Raw genomic sequence first — 25,389 nt, 5'->3', positions numbered from 1 at the left:
TGCTTGGAGGTTACCCCTGCTGAGCTTCACGGGTGGGCCCCATTTAACTGTCTCACCCAGGGGAAAATGTTCTTTTCCTGCTGGAAAGCCTGCTTGGTTGAACTTGGCCTTCCAGTCCAGCATCTTGTTTCCAAAAGCAGCCAGCCAGTTCACCAGAGGACAGAGAATGAAAACGGTGGCCATCTCCTAACCACAAATCTTCAGAGATTGGACCGGCTCAGAACTCCAAGGTTCTATTCCAAGGGATCATGGCTAATAGTGACTGGAAGGACTGTTATTATCCTGAAAAGCCAGTCTAACCCCCACCCCCCGGCGGCACAAAGCTCACAGAAGGATCTTAGACCCATCTTTCTCCCTGCCTTTCAGTCTAAGTTAAGTAACTAAGGGTGCGTTCAGACGGCTCTTTAGATCCGCGCAAGGCATGAGTGCCTCATGGATTTAAATGTAATGACCAGACATCAACATCTGGGAAATGTCCGTCTTCCATGAGCATCCCGTTTTGCCACGCTTCGGAGCCGTACTAAAAAGGTACTAGTTAAAATCTGGAGTTTTCGGTTCCGACGGGCCAATCGCAGACTTGCCCCCGTTTGATCGTTCCAGCGCGCAATTAAAAAATGGCGCCCTTTTAGGATGGTCTAATGAACGGCCATCCCGAACGCCCATCCCGAACGGGCGCCATTTTTAAAAAATCTTGATTCTGCCCATTCACAGATAAACAAGGCTGCGATATCACGCCTATGCGCATGTGCAAAAAGTTTTTTTAAAAAGGAAACACACCACATATGCCTCCTTCAGTGGACGCCATTTAGACAATCCGTAGTGGAAGCAGCACGCAGTAAGGTGATTCCCCCGCAGGATGTCTGATTGTGTGAGGATAGATTTAAAGGATTGGGATCAAATTTGAGCCGGCATAATGGCAGGATTAGCTGCCCGTCTGAACGCACCCTATGTTAAGTAACTGACAAGCTATAAAAAAAACTCCAGTAGACCAATGTATATGTGGGCAGTCAGTGGAAGACCTTCCCCGCTACATTCTGGCCTGTCCCTTATATGTACAACCCAGGGCCAAATTTTTAGCAAAGATATTGCTGTACCTCCTGTCTGATTATGAAAAGATGGCCTTTTTGCTCTCAGATGAGGACCCCTTCGTTTCTTCAAGATTGGCTCTTTTTGCCCTGGCCGCTAGAAAAATTAGAGCAAAGAAATCAAATAGTTCCATTGCAACCAAGTGAGTGATTTTAAAAGGTCTTATCGGTTTTAAAGACCAGAGGTCGAGATAACTTTCACAGGTGGTTTATACGTTTTAACAGAGGTTGAAACAACCTATCATATGTTAATGTATAAACTTTCTAAGAGTGTTTTGATATTATGAAGGCTTATGGCCATATACAATAAAGCCATGCCTACCTAAAAAAAAAGTAGTGGACAAAAGGAGCTTCGACTCGCCAAAGCTCCTGCTTCAGCAATCTTCTTGACCTTGAAGGTGCTCTTGGACTTCAGTCTTGCTCTTCTTCTGAAGACCACCACAGCTACCCTTGTAACCAAGGCTACGGTGAGGGTAAAATAGGGGGATGGAAACTATGTACATGGCCCTAAACTGCTTGGAGGGAGCTTGGGATTAAAGTGTAGTAGGATGGTTGTGTGGGTCAAGCGCCATCAAGTCACAGCGAACGTATGGTGACCTCAGCAAGGGGCAACCCAGGCAAGTGAGAAGCAGAGGGGGTCTGCCATGGCCTTCCTCTGCCGACTCTTCCTTGGTGGTCTTCCTTCCAATCACTGACTCTGCTTACCTTCTGAGATCCAAAGGGATCGGGCGATACCATGCTGCCTTCCCCTTGGCCACAGATGATGGTAGTTTCTGTGTGCATAAAGTGCAGGCAAGTCGCAGCTGCCGTATGGCCACCCCAGCAAGGGGCTTTCAAAAGGCAAGCGAGAAGCAGAGGTGGTTAGCCTGCCTTGGCAGAGCCTTGCTTGGCGGTCTCCCTTCCAATTATTGACTTGGCTTAGCTTCCAAGATCCAACGAGATTGGGCTATACCATGCGGCTTCCCCTTGGCCATAGATGGTGGTAGTTATAGTATCCTTTATCATGAACACGAAGATGGCCCTGTTGGATCAGAGGAAGAGGAAGAGGAAGAAGAAGAAGAGGAGGAGGAGGAGGAGGAGGAGGAGGAGATTGGATTTATACCCCGCCCTTCACTACCCAAGGGAGTCTCAGAGCAGTTTACAACTCCTTTCCCTTCCCCTCCCCACAACAGACACCCTGTGAGGTAGGTGGGGCTGAGAGAGCTCTGACGGAACTATGGCTTGCCCAAGGTCATCCAGCAGGTGCAAGTGGAGGAGTGGGGAATCAAACCCGGTTCTCCCGGATTAGAGTCCGCACATGACACCAAACTGGTGTACACTACACCAAAGGTCCAGTTTCCTCTTTCTAACTGTAGCCAGCCAGAGGTAAAAAGCAGCCTCTCTATTTTGAGTGGCAGTTTGAGGACACTCAGCGGGGGGGAATACAGGTCATGGGGAAGCCATGCCCATTCAACAACACCCAGCTATCATGAGAATTAGTGTGGGAGTAGAGGGCAGGAGGAGGCTGGAAACTTGCTCAGCTGCTGAGCTGACAGAGCACATGCAAGTTGTAGTAGCCATACAGCTGTTAGATCAGTGGTGGTGAACCTATGGCACAGGGGCCAGAGGTGGCACTCAGAGCCCTCTCTGTTGGGCACGCGTGCCATCGCCCCAGCCAGGCCCAGACCATCATTAAAGTGTCGAATTCTCTACCAAATGATTTTAAGTAAATAAAAGCATTTGGGATTGCTTTCCTTACTTTGTTTGGATCCTCTTAAGTTAATGTATGAGTTCTTTTTTCTAAAGTAAAACCTCAGTATTCAGGTTAAATGGCCGTGTTGGCACTTTGCAATAAATAAGTGGGTTTTGGGTCGCAGTTTGGGCACTCGGTCTCTAAAAGGTTCGCCATCACTGTGTTAGATCCTTCATCCCACTGGCAGCTTGTTACACTTACAGTCTGCTCTTTCTCCCAGAACTCTGAGCAATATCCGTGGGGGTCAGGCCCACAGCTGTGTACTGGGCTCATTCTCCCCAAGGACTCAGGCAGAGACATGCCCCACCCAACCTTCCCATGGTCCCCAAGTGCCTTTAACTGGAGATGCCAGGGAATGAGACCTGGCTAGCGCTGAATATATTGGGAAGCAGTGTTCCCTCTAAGCTGAGTTAGTGTGAGCTAGCTCAGTTTTTTAGCCTCCGGCTCACACATTTTTGTCCTAGCTCGGGAAGGAGGGCTCCAGAGCAAATTTATGCAGCGGCCAAATCGCTCGCTCACAGCTGTAATGCCGGTAGCTCACAAAGTAGAATTTTTGCTCACAAGACTCCACAGCTTAGAGGGAGCATTAATTTGGAGTGTCTGCCATTCACGGTTCACATTTGTGTAAGATAGCCCCTGACATGAAAGTTCCTGACATGACTTTATTCCATGACCAGACCATGAAGTTTCTCCTCTCACAGCCAAACACTAAATCACGGGCACTTTTGGAATCCTTTGTCATAAGAACATAAGAGAACATAAGGGACGTCAATGTTGGATCAGGCCAAAGGCCCATCCAGTCCAACACTCTGTGTCACACAGTGGCCAGAAATACCAGGTGCCATCAGGAGGTCCACCAGTGTGGCCAGGACATTAGAAGCCCTCCCACTGTTGACCCCCCCCCCAAGCCCCCGACCCCCCCAAGCACCAAGATGACAGAGCATCCCTTGCCCCAGAGTCCCTATCTATACCTTGTGGCTAATAGCCACTGATGGACCTCTGCTCCATATACTTATCTAATTCCCTTTTGAAGCTGTCCATGCGTATAGCGCCACCACTTCCTGTGGCAGTGAATTCCAAGTGCTAATCACTCTTTGGGTGAAGAAGTACTTCCTTTTATCCGTTCTAACCCGACCGCTCAGCAATTTCATGGAGTTCCCACGAGTTCTTGTATTGTGAGAAAGGGAGAAAAGTGCCTCTTTCTCTACCTGCTCTTTCCCATGCATCATCTTATAAACCTCAATCATGTCACCCCTCAGTCGTTGTCCCAGGAGTGCTACTTGACCCCTGCATTCTGGTTACCAGATGCCGGCTGTGGAACAACGAGGCCAAGGTCTCATCCCCACCCCACCCCGCCAGCTTCTGCATTTCCCAGAGGATGCAAAACCCTCACCCTGACCCACTGAGCTTATGGGAGCCCTCGGGAAGCGGGGCCAGAGACATTTCAGTATCAGAAGCCTCTAGAGCCCAGCCTGACAAGGTTGTGGTTAGGCCTTGTGACCTTTTCTATACGTCATACCTCCGGCTCAGTTCTGATTCTCAAGTCTGCCGAATGGTTTCAGAGCTGTAAGACTGTGTGTGTATGTGTGTGTCCATCAAGTTGCAACCCTATGAATTAATGACCACCAAAACATCCCGTTGTTAGCAGCCACGCTCGGGTCTTACAAACTGAAGGTCTTACAAACTGTTTCCTTGACTGCGTCAATCCAACTCATGTTGGATCTTCCACTTTCACTGCCGCCTTCAACTTTTCCTAGCAGTATCGTCTTTTCCCGTGAGTCCAGTCTTCTCATGTTGTTCTTGTTCAGTCGCACAGTCGAGTCCGACTCTTTGCAACCCCATGGACCAGCTCCCGCCAGGCCCTCCTGTCTTCCGCCGTCCTCTGAAGTTTGCTCAACTTCATGTTCGTTGCATCTGTGACACTGTCTAACCATCTCATCCTCTGCCGTCCCCGTCTTCTTTGACCTTCAATCTTTCCCAGCATCAGGGCCTTCTCCAGTGAGGGCTCCCTTCTCATTTGGTGGCCAAAGTATTTGAGCTTCAGTTTCATTATCTGGCCTTCCAGGGAACAGTAAGGGTTGATTTCTTTTAGGATTGACGGATTTGATCTCCTTGCAGTCCAAGGGACTCTCGAGAGTCTTCTCCAGCACCATAGTTCAAAAGAATCTATTCTTCGGCGCTCGGCCTTCCTTATAGTCCACAGCTCGCAGCCATACATGACTACTGGAAATACCATTGCTTTGACCATGTGGACTTTTGTTGGCAGGGTGATGTCTCTACTTTTTATCATGCTGTTTAGGTTTGCCATCGCTTTATGAGTCTTCGCATTATGAGTCTTCTCATAATGTGATCAAATTACAATACTTTGGTCATTTTCGCTTCTAAGGAGAGTGTAGGCTTGATTTTATCTAGAGGCCACTTGTTTGTCTTTCTGGCAGTCCAGGGTATCCGTAAAACTCTCCTCCAACATCGCATCTCAAATGAATCCACTTTCTTCCTGTCCGCTTTCTTCATTGTCCAACTTTCACACCCAGACATGGTAATTCTCTGGTATGAATTATCTTGATCTTGGTCCCCAGTGACACATCCTTTTCTAGCTCCTCCATAGCTGCCCTTCCCAGTCTCAGCCTCCTCCTGATTTCTTGGTTGCAGCCTCCCTTTAGGTTGGTGATGGAGCCAAGGAACAGTAAAATCTGTAACAACGTCCATTTCTTCACCATCAGCCTTAGAGTTGTGTAATCCCTCAGTAGTCATTACTCAGTAAGAATGCTCATGCCCCTTTTCATTTTTCTGTACAAAGTAATTTTCACAGCCTAGCGTGGTTTTTTTAAAAAAGGTCAGAACCTGCAGCAAGAACGATCTCAGATCAAAGCTAAGTGAAATCATTAGGAGATTAGAATTGTCACACTGTACTTAAAAAGAAGGCACAAATCATGTTTAAGGGGAGAGGAAAATTCTCTGACGTGGGCTTGGAAGGCATGCGGGATTTCTGTGGGAGCATAAGCATGACATTTGCAAATGATCGCCCCAGCTGCATCCAACACATTACATCAAGCGCTAGTGAAAGCCAGACATCTCTGGGAACAACACCGCGCCAAGATCACAGCCCTTTGCAAGACAACTGAGCTCAGGAATTTCTTAATTTGTTGAGATTAAAGTAAAGGTAAAGGTTCCCTTGCTCGAAAGCCAGTCGAATCCGACTCTAGGGTTGCGGTGCTCATCTCTGTTTCAAAGCCGAAGAGCCAGCGCTGTCCGAAGACGTTTCCGTGGTCATGTGGCTGGCATGACTAAAAATGGTCAAAATTCAAACTGTGAGCTAAAGAGGGGCCTGAAATCCTGACCTGGATGGTTCTGGCCTGATCTCATCAGATCTCAGAAGCTAAGCAGCATCTGCCATGGTTGGTACCTGGACGGGAGACCACCAAGGAAGTCCAGGGTCGCTAGGCAGAGGCAGGCAATGGCAAACCCACTGGGAAATAAATATTTTAAGCAAATGTCTTTGTCCTAGAGTCACAGAGTTGGAAAGGACCTCCAGGGTCATCTAGTCCAACCCGCTGCACAATGTAGGAAATTCACAATATCTCCCCCCTCACCCACACACACACCCAGTAACCCCTGCCCCGTGCCCGGAAGATGGCAGAAACCCCCCTCCAGGATCCCTGGCCAAACTGGCCGGGAGAAAAGCGGCTTCCTGACCCCAACGTGGCGATCAGCATTTCCCAAGGGCCACAAGAACTAAGCACTGATGCAGCCCTTCCCACCCCCCACCCCGATCGGCCTAACTGCAAACACCCACACCGCCATGCTTAGCCTTGCCAGTGGTCCACGGGAGTACCCTCAGTTCCTTGGGGTATGAGAGGGGCCTGCCATGGAGGCTCTCAGGCAAGTGCCTCTCAGTTTTTCGAGGCAGCTCTTCTCCCAAGAGCTCACATTTGTGAGCTGAGCACGGCCAACTGGATTTTCTTGGAGAGCATCCACCCTACGTCGGCTGTGAAAATGCTGGCCGGGGAGGTCGTGGAGTGGCGTGCCCTGGACCTCTTCAGGGGAAAGGCTGGGAAAACGGCCATGGGGACACCCTCTTGGAGGTCTGGCAATTGCAGCTCATTCCAGTCTCTTGGGTTATCACAGGTCACTGGCCAGCAGCCCAACAATCAGCTAAGCGAGAACTGTCTGAGGATGCCGGGGAATGGTTCAGGAGTTTAGAAGACGGGTCAGCAGAAGAGCTGTCCAGGCCAACTGCTGGAGCAAGAGGTGGTCTCAGGGAAGGCTGTACCAGCATAGCGAATCCTGTGGAGTGCCTTATTGCCCCCCCCCCCCGATCCTTCTACACATGACAACCCCATGGAGTGTTAATCCGGGTGGAAACAAACACCAAAGGCCTCTACTGAGCTGCAGTTGTTGCTGATTCCTGGGGGGCAACACGTACATATCTAGCTGCCTTTTACTGAATCAGACTATCGGTCCATCAAGTTTTGTACTGTCTATTCAGACTAGCGGCAGCTCTCCAAGGTTGCAGGTGGAGGTCTTTCCTGCCACCTACTAAAGGTAAAGGTCTCCCTTGCTCGAAAGCCAGTCGAATCCGACTCTAGGGGGCTCTGCTCATCTCCGTTTCCAAGCCGAAGAGCCAGCGCTGTCTGAAGACGTTTCCGTGGTCATGTGGCCGGCATGACTAAACGCCGAGGCGCACGGAACGCTGTTTCCTTCCCACCGCAGCGGTGCCTATTTATCTACTTGCAATTTCTTGCTTTTGAACTGCTAGGTAGGCAGGAGCTGGGGCCAGAGATAGGAGCTCACTCTATCACGGGGCACTCGGGTCTCGAACTGCCGAACTACAGACCTTCCGGTCTGCAGCTCAGTGTCTTAACCTCTGAGGCTCTGTGGCCCCTTGCCACCTACTACATGCTCCTTTTAAAAATTATTAATCTCTTTATTATGCCGCCTACTACATGCTCCTTTTAACTGGAGATGCCAGGGATTGAACCTGGGACCTTCCTCATGCCTACAGATGCTCTGCCGCTGAGCCAGGGCCCCTCCCACATTAGGCCTTCCAGAGTTGCTGAACCTTCCTGGCTATCACCTGATGCCCATCACTGACTCTCTCACAGGGAGAGTTCCATTCCACAATTCCTTTGACTTTGGTCCCTGCCACACGGGGGTGGGGGGGGAGCGCGGGCAAAGTGCGGCTTTTGAAAGCCGCACCAAAACAGACACACGGCGGCGGGATCATACAGATCCCGTGAGCCGCCGCACAGTTGCTCCCCGGCACTATCAGATGCCGGGGAGATCGGGGAGAAAGCGACGAGACAGAGATGGAGGCTGCCGAACTGCGCATGTGTGAGCATGCGCAGTTCGGCCAGGGGTCTTGGATGCGCCGGCGATCCCACGGCCGCTCTTGATGCAGCCATGCTGGTAAGTCCACCTCTGTAGGTGGTTTATTTTAGATGCGGCTTTTCGGCCTGAAGGGCCGGATCAGGGACAGGTGTGCAACGTTTCCCAGATGTTGCGGTGGGATTGCGCCAGTTTGCTGCGCCCCCGATCCGTCCCTCTCCCGGCCCAAAACCTTTCGTGTGACCGGGGGCCTTCAACTTGCCCATTCAATCCTTCAGTTCATCGCATCATCTCCTTCTGTACCTCTACTCCAACAGCGATCCCTTGAGATTCCCTTGTGCATTGCGACAGATCCCTGAGGCTTTTCCATGGGCTTGTCCCAACCCCATTAGAGGCTTTAAAAAATATTTATTTAAAGTCTGATCACTATGGGTTTCTGGAACTAAGACCGGGTAAAGAAATACACACACAGAGAACAGTCCTTTCTTAAAAGTGCAGATCTGGAGAAGGGGGTGCGGGGAGAGAGAGAGAGAGAGAGAGAGAGAGAGGGAGATCACAGGGGAGTTTTCGGGCTCTTCTCCATGCGCACAAATAGACCTCAAAGTGAACTGATATCAAAACTAATTAGCACAGGTAAGTCCATGCGACTAACTGCTTCCTTGCCATCGCTTTAGCTCAGACATAAAGGACGTTGCAAGCAGACCCAGTTAAATCCTGCGCATGTCTCCCCCTCTACAGCTGCTGACAATCCCCCCCCCCATCCCGAGGAGAGAATTATGGTGTCAGACACGTTTCAGAAACAGCCAGCAGAGAACCCAGCCCTCCACACAAAGCGCTCGCTCGGCATCTTGCGAGGGGATAAAAATAGCCAGCTACCAAGCCGGCATGGGGTGGAACGGCCAATATCTGTTTGTCCGTCTGTCTGTGCGTGTCACGTGAACAAAAGAGATAACCGCCCCGACTGCCCGTATCTTTTGTTCTCTGGGAAAGCACCCCTTCGGTGGCTTTCTCATGAACGTGGTTCTTGGAAAAATCTACCTGAGGGGAAGGGTTTGGGGGCACCGCCTGTGAGGAACGCAGCCCCCACCCCCACCCCACCCACACCTACGTCAATCCAGCAGCCTCCAGAAATAGCCTGCGTTTGTTTCAGAGAGAAGCACGTCCCCTGTGAATATTAAACACCCACTTCCCACAGCAGGTTTGCACTTTCCCCGCTATTAGCACAGAGGGGTGTTTATGAAACCAGCCAACGGCAGATGCGGAATTTCCATTAAAAAAAAAAAAGATAAGCAAACCAGAGACTTCGCCTTGCATAACAGAGCACGCTTCCCTCCTGCTACCTTGCTTGCGTAACCAAGGTGGTTAGGGAACAGAAGGAAAGTGGCTATAATCCCTCCTCAATGCCTGTTGCTGGGCCTACGTGTACGGCAGGCTGAGGTGGTCGCGTCCTGAGGAACACACGGTGTACACACGAGGTTGCTGTACACACGGAGCCGTCTAGTACTGAATCAGACCCTCAGTCAGCATTGGGTTTTCAAACCGGCAGTGACCCTCCAGGGTCTCAGGTGGAGGTCTTTCACTTCACCTCCTATCTGGTCATCTGAACTGGAGATGCCGGGGATTGAACCTGGGACCTTCTGCTTGCCAAGCCAATGCTCTGCTACTGAGCAGTGACCCTTTCCTGAATACGTGAGGTTGCCTTCGACTGAATCGGTACCTTGGTCCATCAAGATCAGTATTGCTGACGTGGACCGGCATCGGCTCTCCAGGGTCTCAGGTGGAAGAGGAGGAGGAGGAGGAGATTAGATGTATACCCTGCCCTTCACTACCTGGAGGAGTCTCAGAGTGGCTTACAATCCCTTTTCCTCCCCCCCACAAACTGCCCTTGAGAGAACCCAAGTTCACCCCAGCAGCTGCATGTAGAGGAGTGGGGAATCAAACCCGGTTCTCCCAGATTAGAGTTTGCAAGGCAAGAGACAAATGGAGGTCGTTTGGCCCTTGCCTGCCTCTGCGTAGCAACCCTGGACTTCTGTGGTCTCCCGTCCAAGTACTCACCAGGGCCGACCCTGCTTCACTTCCGAGATCTGACGAGAAGCGTGCAAATTACTTACAAGTGGTTAAAAAAAAAGCCCAAGAGAGGCACGACAATATTTGGGTACTATTTAGATGAGAGAAAAGCTGAGACTTCGTGATATTTGTCTGCTGACTGCTCATCTGGCATCAGATTCCCAACCAGTGTTCCCTCTAAGCTGAGTGAGTGTGAGCTAGCCCACTGTTTTTTAGCCTCTGGCTTACATATTTTTTGTCCTAGCTCAGGAAGGAGGGCTGCAGAGCAAACTAATTGATGCAGCAGCCAAGTCGCTCGCTCACAGCTTTAATGCCGGTAGCTCACAGAGGAGAGTTTTTGCTCGCAAGACTCCACAGCTTAGAGGGAGCATTGTCCCCAACCCAGCCCATTCCAGCTAAAAAACTCCGCCAACCTGCCTGCTCAGACATAAACGACAACAACAACTCCACGCTGTCCCTCTATCCTCCCCCCCACACATTATGATGATGACGGTCACATTCCCAAGGCTGAGGAGAGCTTCTAGGGCTGGCCATGAAGGGCCGCTAAATACCAGTTAACCCAGATAACCGGCATGACCCATGGCTTCTCCTACATGCTCTCCTACAGCAATGCCTTCTACCTCAGACGCAGCACCATTCAGCCTCTCGCCGGCAAAGGCTATAAACAAAGCTGTGGGGGGGAGCACTTAGAAGCCACTGAAAGCATCCTTGGACAAGCTGTCCAAGGCAGAGTCAACAGCTTTCAGAACCAGGGACCTGCTGGCCCCCTTGCGTCACCTGACCTCAGCTGAGTTGGCAGTTGCAACGACCCCCTCTGACCATCTTCAGCTGTGGCGCCAAAGCGCACCTCCAGCAGTTGCCTTTATAAAACCAAGTTAAAAGATGTTTCTTTGCAGTGACCTATTATCCAGTTACATGGGGGGGGGGGGACACACATAAACTGTAGATCCGTTCTCATGTACCTAACAGTGGCCTCTCAAAATGAATTTGGAAAAGGAAAATAATAAACTACAAGTTTCTATCTGGATTAGGTAAACTATCTGGATTAGGTAAAGTGCCACAAGGAAGTAAACCTTATAAAAATGTGGGGGGAAATTGGCTATTTCTGCAGTGGCTCAAGTGGTTAAGACGCTGAACTGCAGGCTGTGGAAGGTCAGTACGGTAGTTCAGCAGTTCGAGACCCGAGTGTGCTGCATGACGGAGTGAGCTCCCGTCTCTAGTTCCAGCTCCTGCCAACCTAGCAGTTCGAAAGCAAGAAATTGCAGGTAGATAAATAGGGACCACTTCGGTGGGAAGGTAACAGCGTTCCGTCCGCCTTGGTGTTTAGTCATGCTGGCCACATGACCACAGAAACGTCTTCGGACAGCGCTGGCTCTTCGGCTTTGAAACAGAGATGAGCACCGCAACCCTAGAGTCGGACTCGACTGGCTTTCGAGCAAGGGAACCTTTCCCTTTCCCTTTATGCCTTATATCACAAGAACAGCTATGGACAGAGGTGTTATTAGTATCAGTTATTTGTAGGGTCATGTATTAGCTTTCCAACAGCACTTTGAACTTTGAAACTGGTCCCTTGATTCATGAGTTATGGCTCAAATTAGAAAAAGTAGGGGAAATTGCCTTTGGCCATCCTGATGACATCGTAAACAGCTTCAGGTACCAATCAGAGTGGGTTATCGCCTCAAAACATAATACATAGACGTACACCTTTCAGAAAAACATAAAGAAGTTTTGCCACCTGACCTGACAAGACAACCCCCCACAGTTCAATAATTTTGCCCCAAATCATTGTAGGAACTTTGCCTGTCCGTAACCTTGTGTGTGTGTGTGTGTGTGTATAAGAGCACCACAGCAGCAGATTTTCACCACACACTCAGTGTTTGCCACTCAGGAGAAGTCACTGACAGACTCACTCGCATGTGGACATCTGGACCGTTATGACAGAAGATTTATGTGAGGCATTTGAAAAAGAGAGCTAAATCTCTATGTGTCACGGATCAGGCAGAGCTGAGGGTGGGTTCCTGGAAGGCAGTCAAAGTCCATGCAAGGGAAACTGAGTCGAGCATCAGTCCAAGAGTTCAGAGACAAGAAGGCCCTTACCAAGGGGTTGTCCGAGACGTGGAGTCAAGCAGCCCAAGGCTTACTCACAAGCAGGAGTCAAGCAGAGCCAAAAGCTGTAGTCAGAAGCCGGTCCAAGGGTCACACGCTGGAAGGCAGTCAAAGTCCATGCAAGGGAGACTGAGTCAAGCATCCAGTCCAAGAGTTCAGAGACAAGAGGGCCCTTACCAAGGGGTTGTCCGAGATGTGGAGTCAAGCAGTCCAAGGCTTACTCACAAGCAGGAGTCAAGCAGAGCCAAAAGATGTAGTCAGAAGCTGCTCCAAGGGTCACACAAGCAAGGCAGGATCTGAGGCTGTGGTCACAGGACCAGTGTTATACTGACTTATTGCTTCCATACCTAACAGCCTCCTCTCCCCCCCCCCCCACTGGTTTTTATAGGCATGTGCCTAAGGGTCAAACTTGCAGCCAGCTGCTTGGCCATAATCCTGCAACTTAAGCAGCTGGTGTCAGGCCAGGAGGTGAGCACTCTGTCGTCTCTCCTGTAGTTCTGCTCACAGCCTCCGTCTGCGGTGTTCAAAGGGTGTGGGTGATACTGGAGGGCTGGGAATGATCAACTTAGTTTCACCTGCTGAATCTGGGCTGGAGGGTGTCGGTGGCTCTGCACCAGCTGTTGGCTGCGAATCCTGACAAGCCTGCAGTTTGTCTTTCTGCTTGCTGGCTTCTGCTCTCAGAGCCGGCTACACGTGGCTCCTCTCCTCCTGAGGAGTCCTCACTGAGCCCAGACTGACCCACGATACTATGTCCATCTCATTTGTATACTTCTGGATGGAAAGATTTATTTACAATATTTATATCCTGCCTTTTAGCCTGATCAGGGCCAGAAGAGGTGGGTGCAGAAATATGCTAGCCCTGAGACTGAACATCTATTCTTGGCATGGTTATGCCGTCAAAAAAGCAACAACCAGCAAATATACTAATTTATGTGGGGGGGAGGTTTACTTGAATGGGCAAATGGAGCATTTGATTTATTGAAGCTGGCCAACCAGAGCAGCACATCAGACAGAGAGCTAGAAACATAGCCGTACAATACGGTGCAGCTGACAGTAGTCCAAGATACAGGCTATAAACTGTACAACTTGATAAGTTGTCCCCTGTCGCATCCTCCTTTTGGCAAACAACAGTGCTGTTTTCCTGGGCACAGGCTTTTGCCAACACTCCGGTTACTGTTTGTGTGGCCCAGCTAATGGACCAAACGGAGCAGTGAACTCAGAATCAGAGCCTCCACTGTCTAGAGCAGGAAAGGCCAACTGGGTGGACAGGAGGTCCCCCCTCCCAAAACAATTGCCCTCAGTCCCAGCAGGCCTACCAATTTCCCCCAAAACGCTTACCCACAAGGAAAAAGAAAATGAATCTCAAGCTGTAAGGAATGAGAGGCCCTGTGCTTTCACCCTCCGTTTTCTTTTGGATTTTCAATGTAATAGGCATGGAACCTGCACATATTTATCAGTAACATTGTCCCTGAACACACACTGGTACAAACAGCACCAGCTCCGTTATGAAGCCTGTGGATCAGTGTGTGGAGCCAAACAGACCTTTGGAGAACAGACCCGCCCATGCAGATACGGGAGCTCATTCTCCCTGGCCTGGTGGGTGCAAAAGAGCTTTGGGAGAAAAGGGGGAAGGTGACCTACCTGGGCCTTGTGACTCCCACAATGGTTCTATGAGGGCCACTCCACATCCAAATTTCTCCCCAGTCATCAGAGCTCCAAATTATCTGGTCTTGATTGTAAACTAGAACTGGTGCACCGAGAGCGTTCAATTTTTTCCATTTGTTGAATACCAAGTTGCATACACCACACTACACAGTACACAGGCTGCTGCAGTCAGTGCTCTCTCTGTGGAGTCTTGTGAGCAAAAATTCTGCTTTGTGAGCTACTGGCATTAAAGTGGTGAGCGAGCGATTTGGCTGCTGCATAAATTAGTTTGCTCTGGGGCCCTCCTTCCTGACCTAAGACAGAAATGTGTGAGCTGGAGGCTCAAAAACTGTGAGCTAGCTCACACTAACTCAGCTTAGAGGGAACACTGGCTGCGGCTTCCACCTCCTATCATTCGTCTCTGCCTCCTTCCTCCTCTCCATTGGAGCTTGGTGCATGAGCACTGATGAGCTCTTCAAACAAGCAATCTTGTTGCGATGGTCACTCTTCAGTTTGATCTGAACCGGCATCTACCCGGTCCTGATCCAGCCCTGACCATTGCACCACACTGTTCTCTGGGCACAGCCTCTGGACCCGCCAGGCTTCGTCTAGACCCTGAAAGACTGGCCTTCTGGATTTGACCTCTCAAAGGAGCAGGACCTCCAGGCCCCGGCTTTTCCAGCTGAAGCTTCCAGCCCCGGCCACTGAACACCAGGAAGCTGAGCTGGAGAAGACCCTTCTCAGGGTCCAGATTTGAGGTCCAACAGCCTCAGTCTCTTTGGGCACAAGCTCTGTGCACTGGCATTGCTCAGGCACTGCTCAGACGGCCTGTGCAAGTGTCCGGCAGTGCTGAACAGCTACCCTACCCAGCTGCTTCCCGACCTTTGCTCCCATCGGTTAATGACCAGTCCTCTACCTTGGAGGTCTGAGGTTTTCGCTCTGCATTTCACAGCATCAGATTTGGAGAAGAAGCACACCTCAGTTCCCACTGCAAATAAACTGAAACGGTACCAGCAGCCATGACGATCCAAAATGAAACAAAAGAGAGTAAGTGAAGGGCCCCTAATAAACAGGAGTCTTTGTTATGGATTATATTCCAGCCTGCAAAATCGATGACGAAACCATGCCCAATTAAAGGTGGCGGCCCGGGCAAGGAGACAAAGAGACTCCCACGTGCCAATAAGCCTTTCCTGCACACTGCCTTCCAAATGCTGCCAGCCCTGTCCAGAGTACAGAATCCAGGCTCATCGGCAGCTGTAACTCTCAAATGAAACATTTATCTGTAGAAGAATGAAAACGGATGGCCCTGTGAGTCAAAGTCCGCTGCAGCAGACAAGAATGGCGGAATGAAAGGACAACATACAGCAGCAATCAGGCCCAAATGAGACGCTCTGGGATGCCGTCCCGCTGCCCCCAACCCAGATCTTCATCTCTGCAGTGACATCTAAGGCCTGATTTAAATGTGATGCTGGAAGGAATGTGCTCAGTGTCTCGGGTTCCCTGGGCTCCCCGCTGCATGATGTGCAACCTTGGCATGTCAGAGATCCACAGCCCAGGCAGGTACAATCACGGTGCACGCATTGCAGCGACGCACGGATGATAATGCAGCCTCCGTCAGACGCTGGGCACCTGCAAGAGCAGCCAGGGGAATTCTCCATTTCAAACCAGGCCTAAGAGAAGACAAAGCGGGCCACGGCAGCCTCGTGTTCAGAGTTCTCTCACCCCAGTGAAGTGCAGCAACGCCAGGAAAGCTCTAAGCGGCCACAGTTCTAACACGGGGACTACAGATGGATCAGGATCCTACAGCAACAAGTTTTGCCATTTCCACAAGTTTGTGTATTTTACTCTACCACTCTGCCACTGGAGAACTAATACGTTTTGGTCACCCATCGGTACTGCCGATGCCATGACAAAAAATAACATGTGAGACCTGGGATCAGGGCACAACCGCCAGTGAGAGCCAGAAGCCCTCCTGCATGACCTGCCTCTCTGTGATCTAAGGGAAGTTCAGCCAATCATGTCACCGGTATATTACAATAATGTTGATGCCTGATTCGTGGAGGCCATTTTCAGATGGACACATGGAGCCGTCTTATACTGAAACAGGCCCTTGGTCCAACGAGAAGAGTGCTGTGTTCGCTGACTGGCATCACCTCTCCTGGGCCTCAGGCAGATGCATTTCACATCCTCATCTACCTGATCCTTTTAGCTGGAGATGCCAGGGACTGGACCTGGGACCTCATGTGTACAAAGCAGATTCTTGACCACTGAGCTGTAGCTTGGGGATGTGCATTTGGTTTATCAGAGCCAGAAAAATACCCCCCAAAATACCTTACCGGTATTTTCCTGGTATTTTTAAGCCAAATACAGCTAGACCAGTATAGCTGACCAGTGACCAGTATAGCTGACGCCGAAAAGAGCCAATTTCCCCCCACCTTTTATTCAGGGACATTTAGCTATACCAAGAAAGCAGAAGGCAATAGGCATTTAAAGAGGCCATGGTCTCTTTCAATGTCCACTCCTCCAAGGCCAGCTGCTGTGGTGGTGGCAGCGCAACACGGCTAGTGAACTCAGAGGGCGTATACCCTCTGAGTTCACTTGCTGAGCTGCACCGCCCTGCCACACCTGGAGGAGCCATGAATCTTAATGCCATACCAATATTGGGATTTGGGAATACTGGAAAACACTGATATTTTTTTGGGTCCAGTATGGCCAAACCTGAAAAAATACCAGGGGGTTTATTTTTGCACACCCCTAGTGATAGCTCCTCCCGGGTGCTGTGACCTCAGCAACGATACAGATCAGAGGAAAGGGCGACCCCTCTGCGGAGGAAGAACAACTGCCATTTTTCAAGTGGGTTATTTGGAAATAGGGTTGGCAGTCTGCAGGGTCTGACTGAAAATGATGGGTTAAGGTGTTAAATTAGGAGTCAAATTAAATGCTGCTGGTAACTACAAAGCCTTTTTTTCCCTGACAATCTACTCACAGCCTTTTCTCCCCAGTCTAAAGTTTAACTATCTTGTCCCAGCATGCCTAGTTCTGGGGTGCTTTCACACTCGCTGAACAGTGCACTTTCAATCCCCTTTCAATGTACTTTAGAGACCGTCTGCAAGTAGATCTTGCCGTTTCACACAGTCAAATCCAATTGTGGAGTGTGTGAAAGCATTGTTATTGGCATCTTTCCATTGCTGCAGATAGAGCGTCTCAGAGGCAGACACCAGGGTAGCCATGATACATCTATTTCAAAAGCCCACAGAGAGGAGATCAATATTTCTCTGCTAAAGATCAGACGTTGGATGGTTGAGATTTTTACGAGAGGCCAACGGTGTCCAGCCTCCACCCACAACTCCACCACGCACCTCCCATGGGGTCCCCGGCTCTCTCCCTGAGTCTTCGGAAACCTGGCAGCCCCCTCTGAAATTGCTCTTCAAGAGCATCTGCGGAAATCCTCTGAACCTCTCACTGAACAGCATACACACACTCCCAATTCACCTAAGAGCTGACTGCACTTTTATTTAAATTAAGAATCCCTTGATGGGCGTTTGAAGCCTCCTTTGGAATGAAGACACCGCACAAATGTTCCGCTGAGATATCTTCAGTAACAATGACGTCTTCCCAAAGACCGGGGGGGGGGGGGGGGGGCACTTACTCAAAAAGCTTCAGAAGATTTAAAAAGTACTCAGTTTCTCCATCTGTGGAAACAGCTCAGCCAAAGGGAAGGAGGTTTCAACTCCCCGACTGACATCTGACAGAGATGCGAAGCTTAATGTGCTTGTTTTTATATCGTCATAAAATAATTCAGAGACTAATTGCTAATTAAAAAAACAACAATGCCAAGGCTGCTCAAGAGAACCCTGACCCTCATGCGTTTTGCAAATGCTTCCGCCAAACCATACGGTTCATTTTCACTGCTAACTGTGCAGCACTTCAACGCAGCTAGCGAGACAGTGGCTGTGATCACACACACTAGAGAATCCATTTTCAATGCACTTTTGAATTGAATGTTGCCAGTTCGCACAGTAAAAAATCCAGTTGGAAAGTGGATTGAAAGAGGATTGAAAGTGGATTATTTGGGGTGTGTGATCGCAGCCACTGTGAGAAACATATTTCAGACCAGGAAAGGGGGGGAGGCTTACTTTACTGAGCAGCAGCTGCTCCGCTCCGGGCTTGAGGGGTTTCCATCGACTCCTCCCATTCCTGCCGTCTCGACGCCGCACCTCCAGAGTTTTGGAACCCAAGTCACTCTCTGCTGCCGGGGCAAAATCCCGGGGGAAGGAAGAAATACAGACAGTGTTGGGAAAGGACCCATTTGGTCAGCCCACTTCGTCCCGCACCCCAAGTCCTTAACCCAAGTCACCAGCTTGCTTAGGCTTGAACGCTTAACACCACGTCCTCTCACACTAACGTAAAACCAATGCAGGGTGGCCCAAGGACAGGGCTCCTTCACCTGTTATACTGAAACTCCCACACTGTGGCACAGTTTCATGAGTAGAAGGAGGAGGTGATAAGAGTGGGTGGGTGCAGAGGCTGGATACAGCGTATTGTTTTCTGGAGAATTCTTACCGTGTGAACAGATGAAACCACCAGAGACAGAGTCAAAGCCCCGTCTTGCTGTTCCTTGCGTTCAGTAAGCTGAGAAAGAGCTCTGTGGAGCTCAAAAGCCAGCCTACTCATTTGGCAGCTTCACCTCTGTAAGTAAGGGGAATGAGTGAACTCTGCCTGGAGCAAGGAACAAAACACCCTGAACCGGCCCTGCGTGCACCTCCTCAAATGTCCCTCTCTGGCCACTGCTAAGGCACAGGGGTGCCCCCCACCTCTTTTGCATCTGGTCATCTTAACGGGACGGATGACCTGATTCGCAGCCCTAGCACACTTGGAGTGAGACCGATTCGACTCTGCCAAATGAAACCAGGTGCTTAGCTTTGAGTGCTTTGTGGACTGTGGGTTCAGCTCTGTTCCCACATGGCCACCTTTGGTTCCTTTTCTAATCTGAAACTCACAGCATCCCCAGGGGCCACCGTGGAGACTTCAGGTCAGATGTGCACCTGGAGTTCCTGCTGGGAATGTAATGCTCAGGCGTGAAAGGCCCAAAGTAAATCAGGACTGCGGAAGGATCTTTCACTCACCCCCACCCCTGCTGCTGCTTCCCGGACCAAAAACGGTCCTGGGGAGCTGCTGTTTGCCCTCTTGGGGAACCTTACGGGGAACCATCAGCAAATGGAAGCTTTCCCGATGGGCCACATATCAGCTCCCCAGGGCCACTGCAGGTTGGGGGAATCATGGTGTGGGGAGGGAAGGATGGAGCCCCTGACCCTCATGCATCAGATTCCCAATCCAAATTGGGCCTGTGATGCCCGGGAATTCCCAGAACATGCCCACTGAAAGGTGTGCACCTGGAGTTCCTGCTGGGAATGTAATGCTCAGGCGTGAAAGGCCCAAAGTAAATCAGGACTGCGGAAGGATCTTTCACTCACCCCCACCCCTGCTGCTGCTTCCCGGACCAAAAACGGTCCTGGGGAGCTGCTGTTTGCCCTCTTGGGGAACCTTACGGGGAACCATCAGCAAATGGAAGCTTTCCCGATGGGCCACATATCAGCTCCCCAGGGCCACTGCAGGTTGGGGGAATCATGGTGTGGGGAGGGAAGGATGGAGCCCCTGACCCTCATGCACCAGATTCCCAGTCCAAATTAGGCCTGTAATGCCCGGGGATTCCCAGAACATGCCCAGTTGAAGGACCTGTGGACTTTGTAATGCATGAATTGACCTTGGAGGAGCTGGCACAGAGCGACAGTACAGCAGGAAGAGCAGCAGCTCACAGGTCAAGTTCTGTCCTCTGAAATGGGCCCTGCTTGCTTCACGTTGCATCACTGCGCTTTTCTCTGCCTCTCTCTGCGTCACTAGCTGACGCTGGCTGGGGTGGTGACAGGCAGAATGTCAGGACATCACAACACGGGATAAGTGACGCGCAGGTGAATGCGAGAGAATTTGACACAGGGATGCCATTTTCAGCAACGGCCCAATGTTGTCTTTGGTAAATAATTCCACCTTCCTCTGCAGAAGGCACAAAATAGGGGACCTCTGTCATACCATCTTATCCATTTCCTGGAAGCCTCTCAGCTTGAGCTGGAAACTGGATGCTGGACTAAATGGTAGGGTTGCCAAACCAGGGGCTTCTGGCCGCCGGGGGAAGCCCCACCCCCAAGCCCCAACACCTGCCACCACCCCTCTCCCTTCTCTCTTGAGAGAGAGGTGGGAGAGGGGTAGCTGCAGGCCTGCCGATCGAGTGCACGGAAACGCCGGCTCCGCGCCCGATCTTCGCAGAGGTCAGACGTGCGGGGAAATGCCGGCTCCCTGCAGTTAAAGGGGCCCCTTTAACTGCAGGGAGCTGGCGTCCCTGTTGGGCGAGGGGAATGACGACGTCCCCACGGCTCCCTGCAGTTAAAGGGGATGCCCCGCCCCCTCCAGGAACGCCCCCCAAAGTCCCCCGCTTGGGGGGGGAGATAGCACTTGGCAACCCTACTAAATGGTCCTCATTATACTAAGTAGGGTTGCTAAGTCTAGGTGTGGGAATTCCTGGTGATTTGTGGGTGGAGCCTCCCGGAGGGTAGAGTTTGAAGAGGGGAGGGGCCTCTTCAGGGTACAGTGCCACAGATTCCACCCTCCAAAGCAGCCATTTTCTCCAGGGGAAACTGGATCTTTAGGCCTGGAGATCAATTGTAATTCTGGGAGATATTCAGGCCCACCTGGAGTTTGGCAAAACTAACCCGGAGTCACTCTGCTTAACTCTGTATTGTCTCCTTTGGCTGACAGTGGGTGCCCAGAGCCCCAGGTGGCAAAGCAGTCTGTTCTAGGGACCATTCCCCGAGTTTCTTTTTAACAGGAGGCATCATGCTTTGAACCTGGGGGCTCTTGTACGCAAAGCCCGTGCTCTGCCACTCAGCCACAGCAAGATCTCAGATGCATGAAACAGAAATGCCGGAAGCCCCCTCTGTTGTTCTCCTGACAGCCTCCTCCTCCTCCGCCGCCGCCGCCGCCGCTTTACATGGCTGTATGGGTAGCAGCCAAGCACTGAGAGGCAGGTGGAGCGAGGGAGGAAGCCAGCATTCTAAAATTAAAGGATGCCGCTGTCATCAGCCCAGGCATCAAATGCCGCCCCCTCCTCGGAGATGCACCCTCCGGACTTCCAGAGAGGCTCCGTGGCCGCTGGGCAGTGCTTCCCCGTTTTTACACAGTCGTCTCCCAGAGTGACACCCACCCGGAGGAGACGCCATGTGCCGGGCCACAGCCGGCTCCTGAGTCAGCACGCTGCACGTGGCTTGGGCACATCACACAGAGCACGTGGGCTCGCACGCTCGCCTCCGTCCTTCCTTCCCACCCTCCCCTCTCAAGGCGTGTCACCCCTTTCTGGGAGAGAGGTGTCCACCGAGCCCAGCAAGATCTGGGATGTATGCCTTAGGGAAGCACGCTTTGGAACCTCTCGCAGACGTCTCTCTCCTGTCAGAGAGCGACCGCATGCTGCCCATCCATCTAGGAGGGGTCCCTGTTGCAGAGTCACAGCTCCAGGCGGGTGAGCTCAGGAGTGACGGCCCTGCACCAAAAAGGCCATGGGTTCAAATCTCAGCACTGGCACTCAAGTGAACAGAGGCTGAGAGAGTGAATGGGATGCGTTCATTAATACACGGGCAGAATAATTAAGGAAAGGCATCCGGTAACAAAATGCAGGCTGCAAAGGCTGGGGGAAGTATGTAGGGACAGGGAGACCATGAGGAAGTTACGGAGATACCAGAGGGAATGTGTGCAGGTACTGGGATACCACGCACAGCCAGGGCAGGGCAACAGACAGAACAGTGTTTGCAAATTGATTTCTGGCAGGCGGGTTATTCTGGCGTGTGTCTCTGCATCAGGTCTCCACTCAGCTTTTGAATTCGGCTCCCTACTTTAACAGATGCATCTTTTCTCCTTTAAAATGGCAACAGAGCCCAGTTTCCAATGGCAAAATCAACAGGGAGATGACGGATTAATTCCCCCTCTTCCCCCTGCATGGCGAGGAGGAGGCCACCACCCTCTGTCTCCTTTGCCTCAAAGCAGCCCTGACACAACAAGACTTACCTCCAGCACTTAGCAACACTTTCCTCTTCCAGCCCAGCTGATCCAGCCCCATTGGCGTGCTCTGGGAAAGGGGCAAGGAGTGGCACCTGTCCAAGAGGAGTCTGAAAGGTGGAGACTGCGGCGATGGATGGAGAGGGTGAGAAAGCGGCTAGGAGAGAGGGAGGGGACAAGGAAAGCAATGAGGGAAATTATTTCCGGAGATTATTCACAAGCGTTCAGCACTCCAGGGACGGTTCTCTGGCCAAGCCTCACCGGGCGACTGCTTGGGGAACCACAGTAAGGGAGGCACCAGGGCCCCACAGGGGCTCTGCTCCCCCTCGGCGTTCAGGGGCCCGGCGGCTTGACTGGCACCCGTTCCCTCTTGGAACCAGCTGGCAGTGGTATGTGGACCCAGGAGAGGAATGTGTCTGGCTGGGGTGAACCACCTTATTTTATTTATTTTATTTTGGGTGTCAGGCTTACGTGTGACATGGCCCGCCTCTCCATAGTCAAAAGTAAGGTGTGCTCATATTAAAAGGGATTTGCACTGGCCAGTGAGATCCGTTCCTCTGGATCGGCAGATCTCAACCTGATTCCTCCCCAGGTCGAAAAAGAGAAGACACAATCATGAACATCACCCAAATTCTCATAGGCCAACAGTCAGGACCCAAAAAGTTTTTTTTAAAAACCCATAAAAATCACAACTATTGGCCAAATTTTCACAGGTCTGACCTAAATATTTTTCTTTTTAAAAAATCACAAGTTGCAAAAGTGATTTTCTGGATTTTCCCACAAGCCCCCAAGTTGTCTCCACACACAGCATCAGCAGGGACCTGCCCTCTACCCCAAACTGCTCTGGTATTCAGACCAGGTGCACCCACTTTGACTAGTTGGGATGGGGTTGCTTTGGAACATCACGCTTCTTGCGCATTATGTCCCATCGCATGAGCGGATTAAAAAGTAAAGGTAAAGGTTCCCTTGCTTGAAAGCCAGTCAAATCCGACTCTAGGGCTGTGGTGCTCATCTCCGTTTCAAAGCCGAAGAGCCAGCGCTGTCTGAAGACGTTTCCATGGTCATGTGGCCGGCATGACTAAACACCAAGGCGCACGGAACGCTGTTACCTTCCCACCGAAGTGGTACCTATTTATCTACTTGCAATTTCTTGGTTTCGAACTGCTAGGTTGGCAGGAGCTGGAACTAGAGACGGGAGCTCACTCCGTCACGCGGCACACTCGGGTCTCAAACTACTGAACTTCCACAGCCTGCAGTTCAGCGTCTTAACCACTTGAGCCACCGCAGCTCCATTTATGAGCTTTATGAGCAGATTAGCCAAGCCCAATAAGGTCACACGTGATAATCACTTTAGGTAGGGTTGGCAGTTTTGGGTTGGGAAATACCTGGAGATTTTTGGGGTGGAGCCTGGGGACAGTGGGGTTTGGGGAGGGACGGGGACCTCCGCAGGGTACAAGGCCACACAGACCACCCTGCAAAGCAGCCATTGTCTCCAGGGGAACCGAACCCTGCCGTCTGGGGATCAGTTGTAATAGCGGGGCCACCTGGAAACTGGCAACCGTAGCTTTCGGAGCAGGGAAATTAAAAACAAGAACATTTTGCTCAGCAGGGCATCACTCAGAGACTTGGCATTTTTAAGACTTTGTGGGTCTTCTTGCTGTATAAATTCCACCAAGCACCTTCTGTGGCAAAGCAAATTTGGAACATCTGGATTATGGATTTTATCGGGGGGCCAAACACTAAGAAGAAAAATTTGTCCTGAAGATCAGCAGTTATGGCTTCTTGCAGGACCTCCGTACTTGTGCACCAGATTCCCAAGGACGCCATCTAGGTGGGAAGTGTACGTCTTATGGGCAACTCGACCACTTCCACATACGCACAGCTTCCACATATGCAGCGGGTAGCTGGAAGCGAAATAAGTTTTGCATTAAGCTCGTGCACAGGCTGCTGTCTGACCCGTGTAATAAATCCTGTCTGTTCCCTGCATCACCTCGCCATGCGTTTTCCTGCCCCAGCAAGCCAATGGTGCAGAATGAGAAATCCACCTAGTGATGACATCACACCCCGACGAGGACTGTGGGGCTGCCATCTTCAGAGGGAGCCCCAAAATTCTCATAACAATCACTTCCACCCTTAAGAAGGAGAGCCCCGCTGGATCAAACCGGTGGTCCCTCCAGTCCAGCATCCTTCCTGTCTCACAGAGCAGCCAACCGGTTCTTTGGAGGGCCAACAACAGAGCACAGAGGCTGCGGCCTTCCCCAATGTTGCCTTCTGGCACTGGGATTCAGAGGCTGACTTCCTCTGAACATGGAGGTTCCCTTTACTCACCCATGGCTAGTAGCCATCGACAGACTTATCCTCCATGAATCCATCTAATCCCCTTTTAAAGCCATGTATGCCTGTGGATATCACTACGTCCTCTGGCAGCGAATTCCACATTTTAATCACTCCGTGTGTAAAGAAGTATTTCCTCTTGTCTGTTCAGAATCTACCGCCCATCAGTTTCATTGGATGCTCTTGAATCCGAACATTTTGGGAGAGGGAGGAAAAGTTCACTTTGTCAACCCTCTCCATCCTGTGCATGATTCCAGAAACTTCTCTGTCATCCCCCCACACACACCTTTCGTTGTCTCTTTTCTAAACTGAAACGTCCCCGACTCTTCATCCTTTCCTCACAGGCTGGCCATCCTTTCCTAATCACCCTGGTTGCCCTCTTCTGTGCTTTTCCCACCCCCTTTCTGCGATACGGAGACCAGAACGTCCCACAACATTCCAAAGGAGGCTTTAACTGCAGACTGAACCACAAGCTTCAGAAAGCGGCTCAGGTGATCTCCGGTCTCTCTTTGCCAGGAGGAGGCAGCTTTGGGGCACCTGCCCATCATGCCCGGATGCGGCTCCAGCCAAGGACCACCAGGAAAAGCTCCTCGGCCCCACCCTGTCCCGGCACCCAAACCTTGGGAAGGGCCAGGGGGCACCCCCAACTCCTGTCTGCCTGCCCCGAGCAGAACCCTCCTCCTCGCCAGCAGGCACCTCGCAGCCTGAAGGTGCCATATGGGCAGAAAAGGGACAGCAGCTGGGGGACACACACACACACACACACACACACACACACACACGGCTTATGCCTCCAACGCAGCAAGAAGCTGCAGACTCTGGGCACTGCCAAAATGTTACCCCTGGCATTGCCTTGCCTGTGTTTTCTGCAAGCCACTTTTGGAGGAAAGGCATGGTAACCAGGCGCTGGGTAGCAGGAGACCAGAGGCAGGGCCGAAGTTTGGGGAGGGGTGTCGGGGGGGGGGGCTGTCCCTCCCGGCAGGAAGAGCCCAA

General features: G+C 51.2%; 1 protein-coding gene across 1 annotated transcript in view; it reads right to left on the bottom strand.

Moving 5' to 3' along the window:
- ARHGEF9 (Cdc42 guanine nucleotide exchange factor 9) overlaps positions 1-25,389 on the bottom strand; it is a gene marked incomplete at its 3' end in the record, with an annotated part of 276,721 nt that overhangs the window by 233,912 nt on the left and 17,420 nt on the right. The window contains exons 2-3 of the mRNA XM_015418081.1: positions 22,072-22,219; positions 18,099-18,211 (exon numbers count right to left, since the gene is read on the bottom strand). Of these exons, the coding sequence (XP_015273567.1) occupies positions 18,099-18,211; positions 22,072-22,219 (261 nt within the window). The remainder of the gene's footprint in view (positions 1-18,098; positions 18,212-22,071; positions 22,220-25,389) is intronic.

The sequence above is a fragment of the Gekko japonicus genome, unplaced genomic scaffold, assembly GCF_001447785.1.
Source record: "Gekko japonicus isolate JY-2015 unplaced genomic scaffold, Gekko_japonicus_V1.1 scaffold1397, whole genome shotgun sequence".
NCBI lineage: Eukaryota > Metazoa > Chordata > Lepidosauria > Squamata > Gekkonidae > Gekko > Gekko japonicus.
Note: the sequence above shows the minus strand (reverse complement) of the source record. Positions and strands in the feature narration are given on the sequence as shown.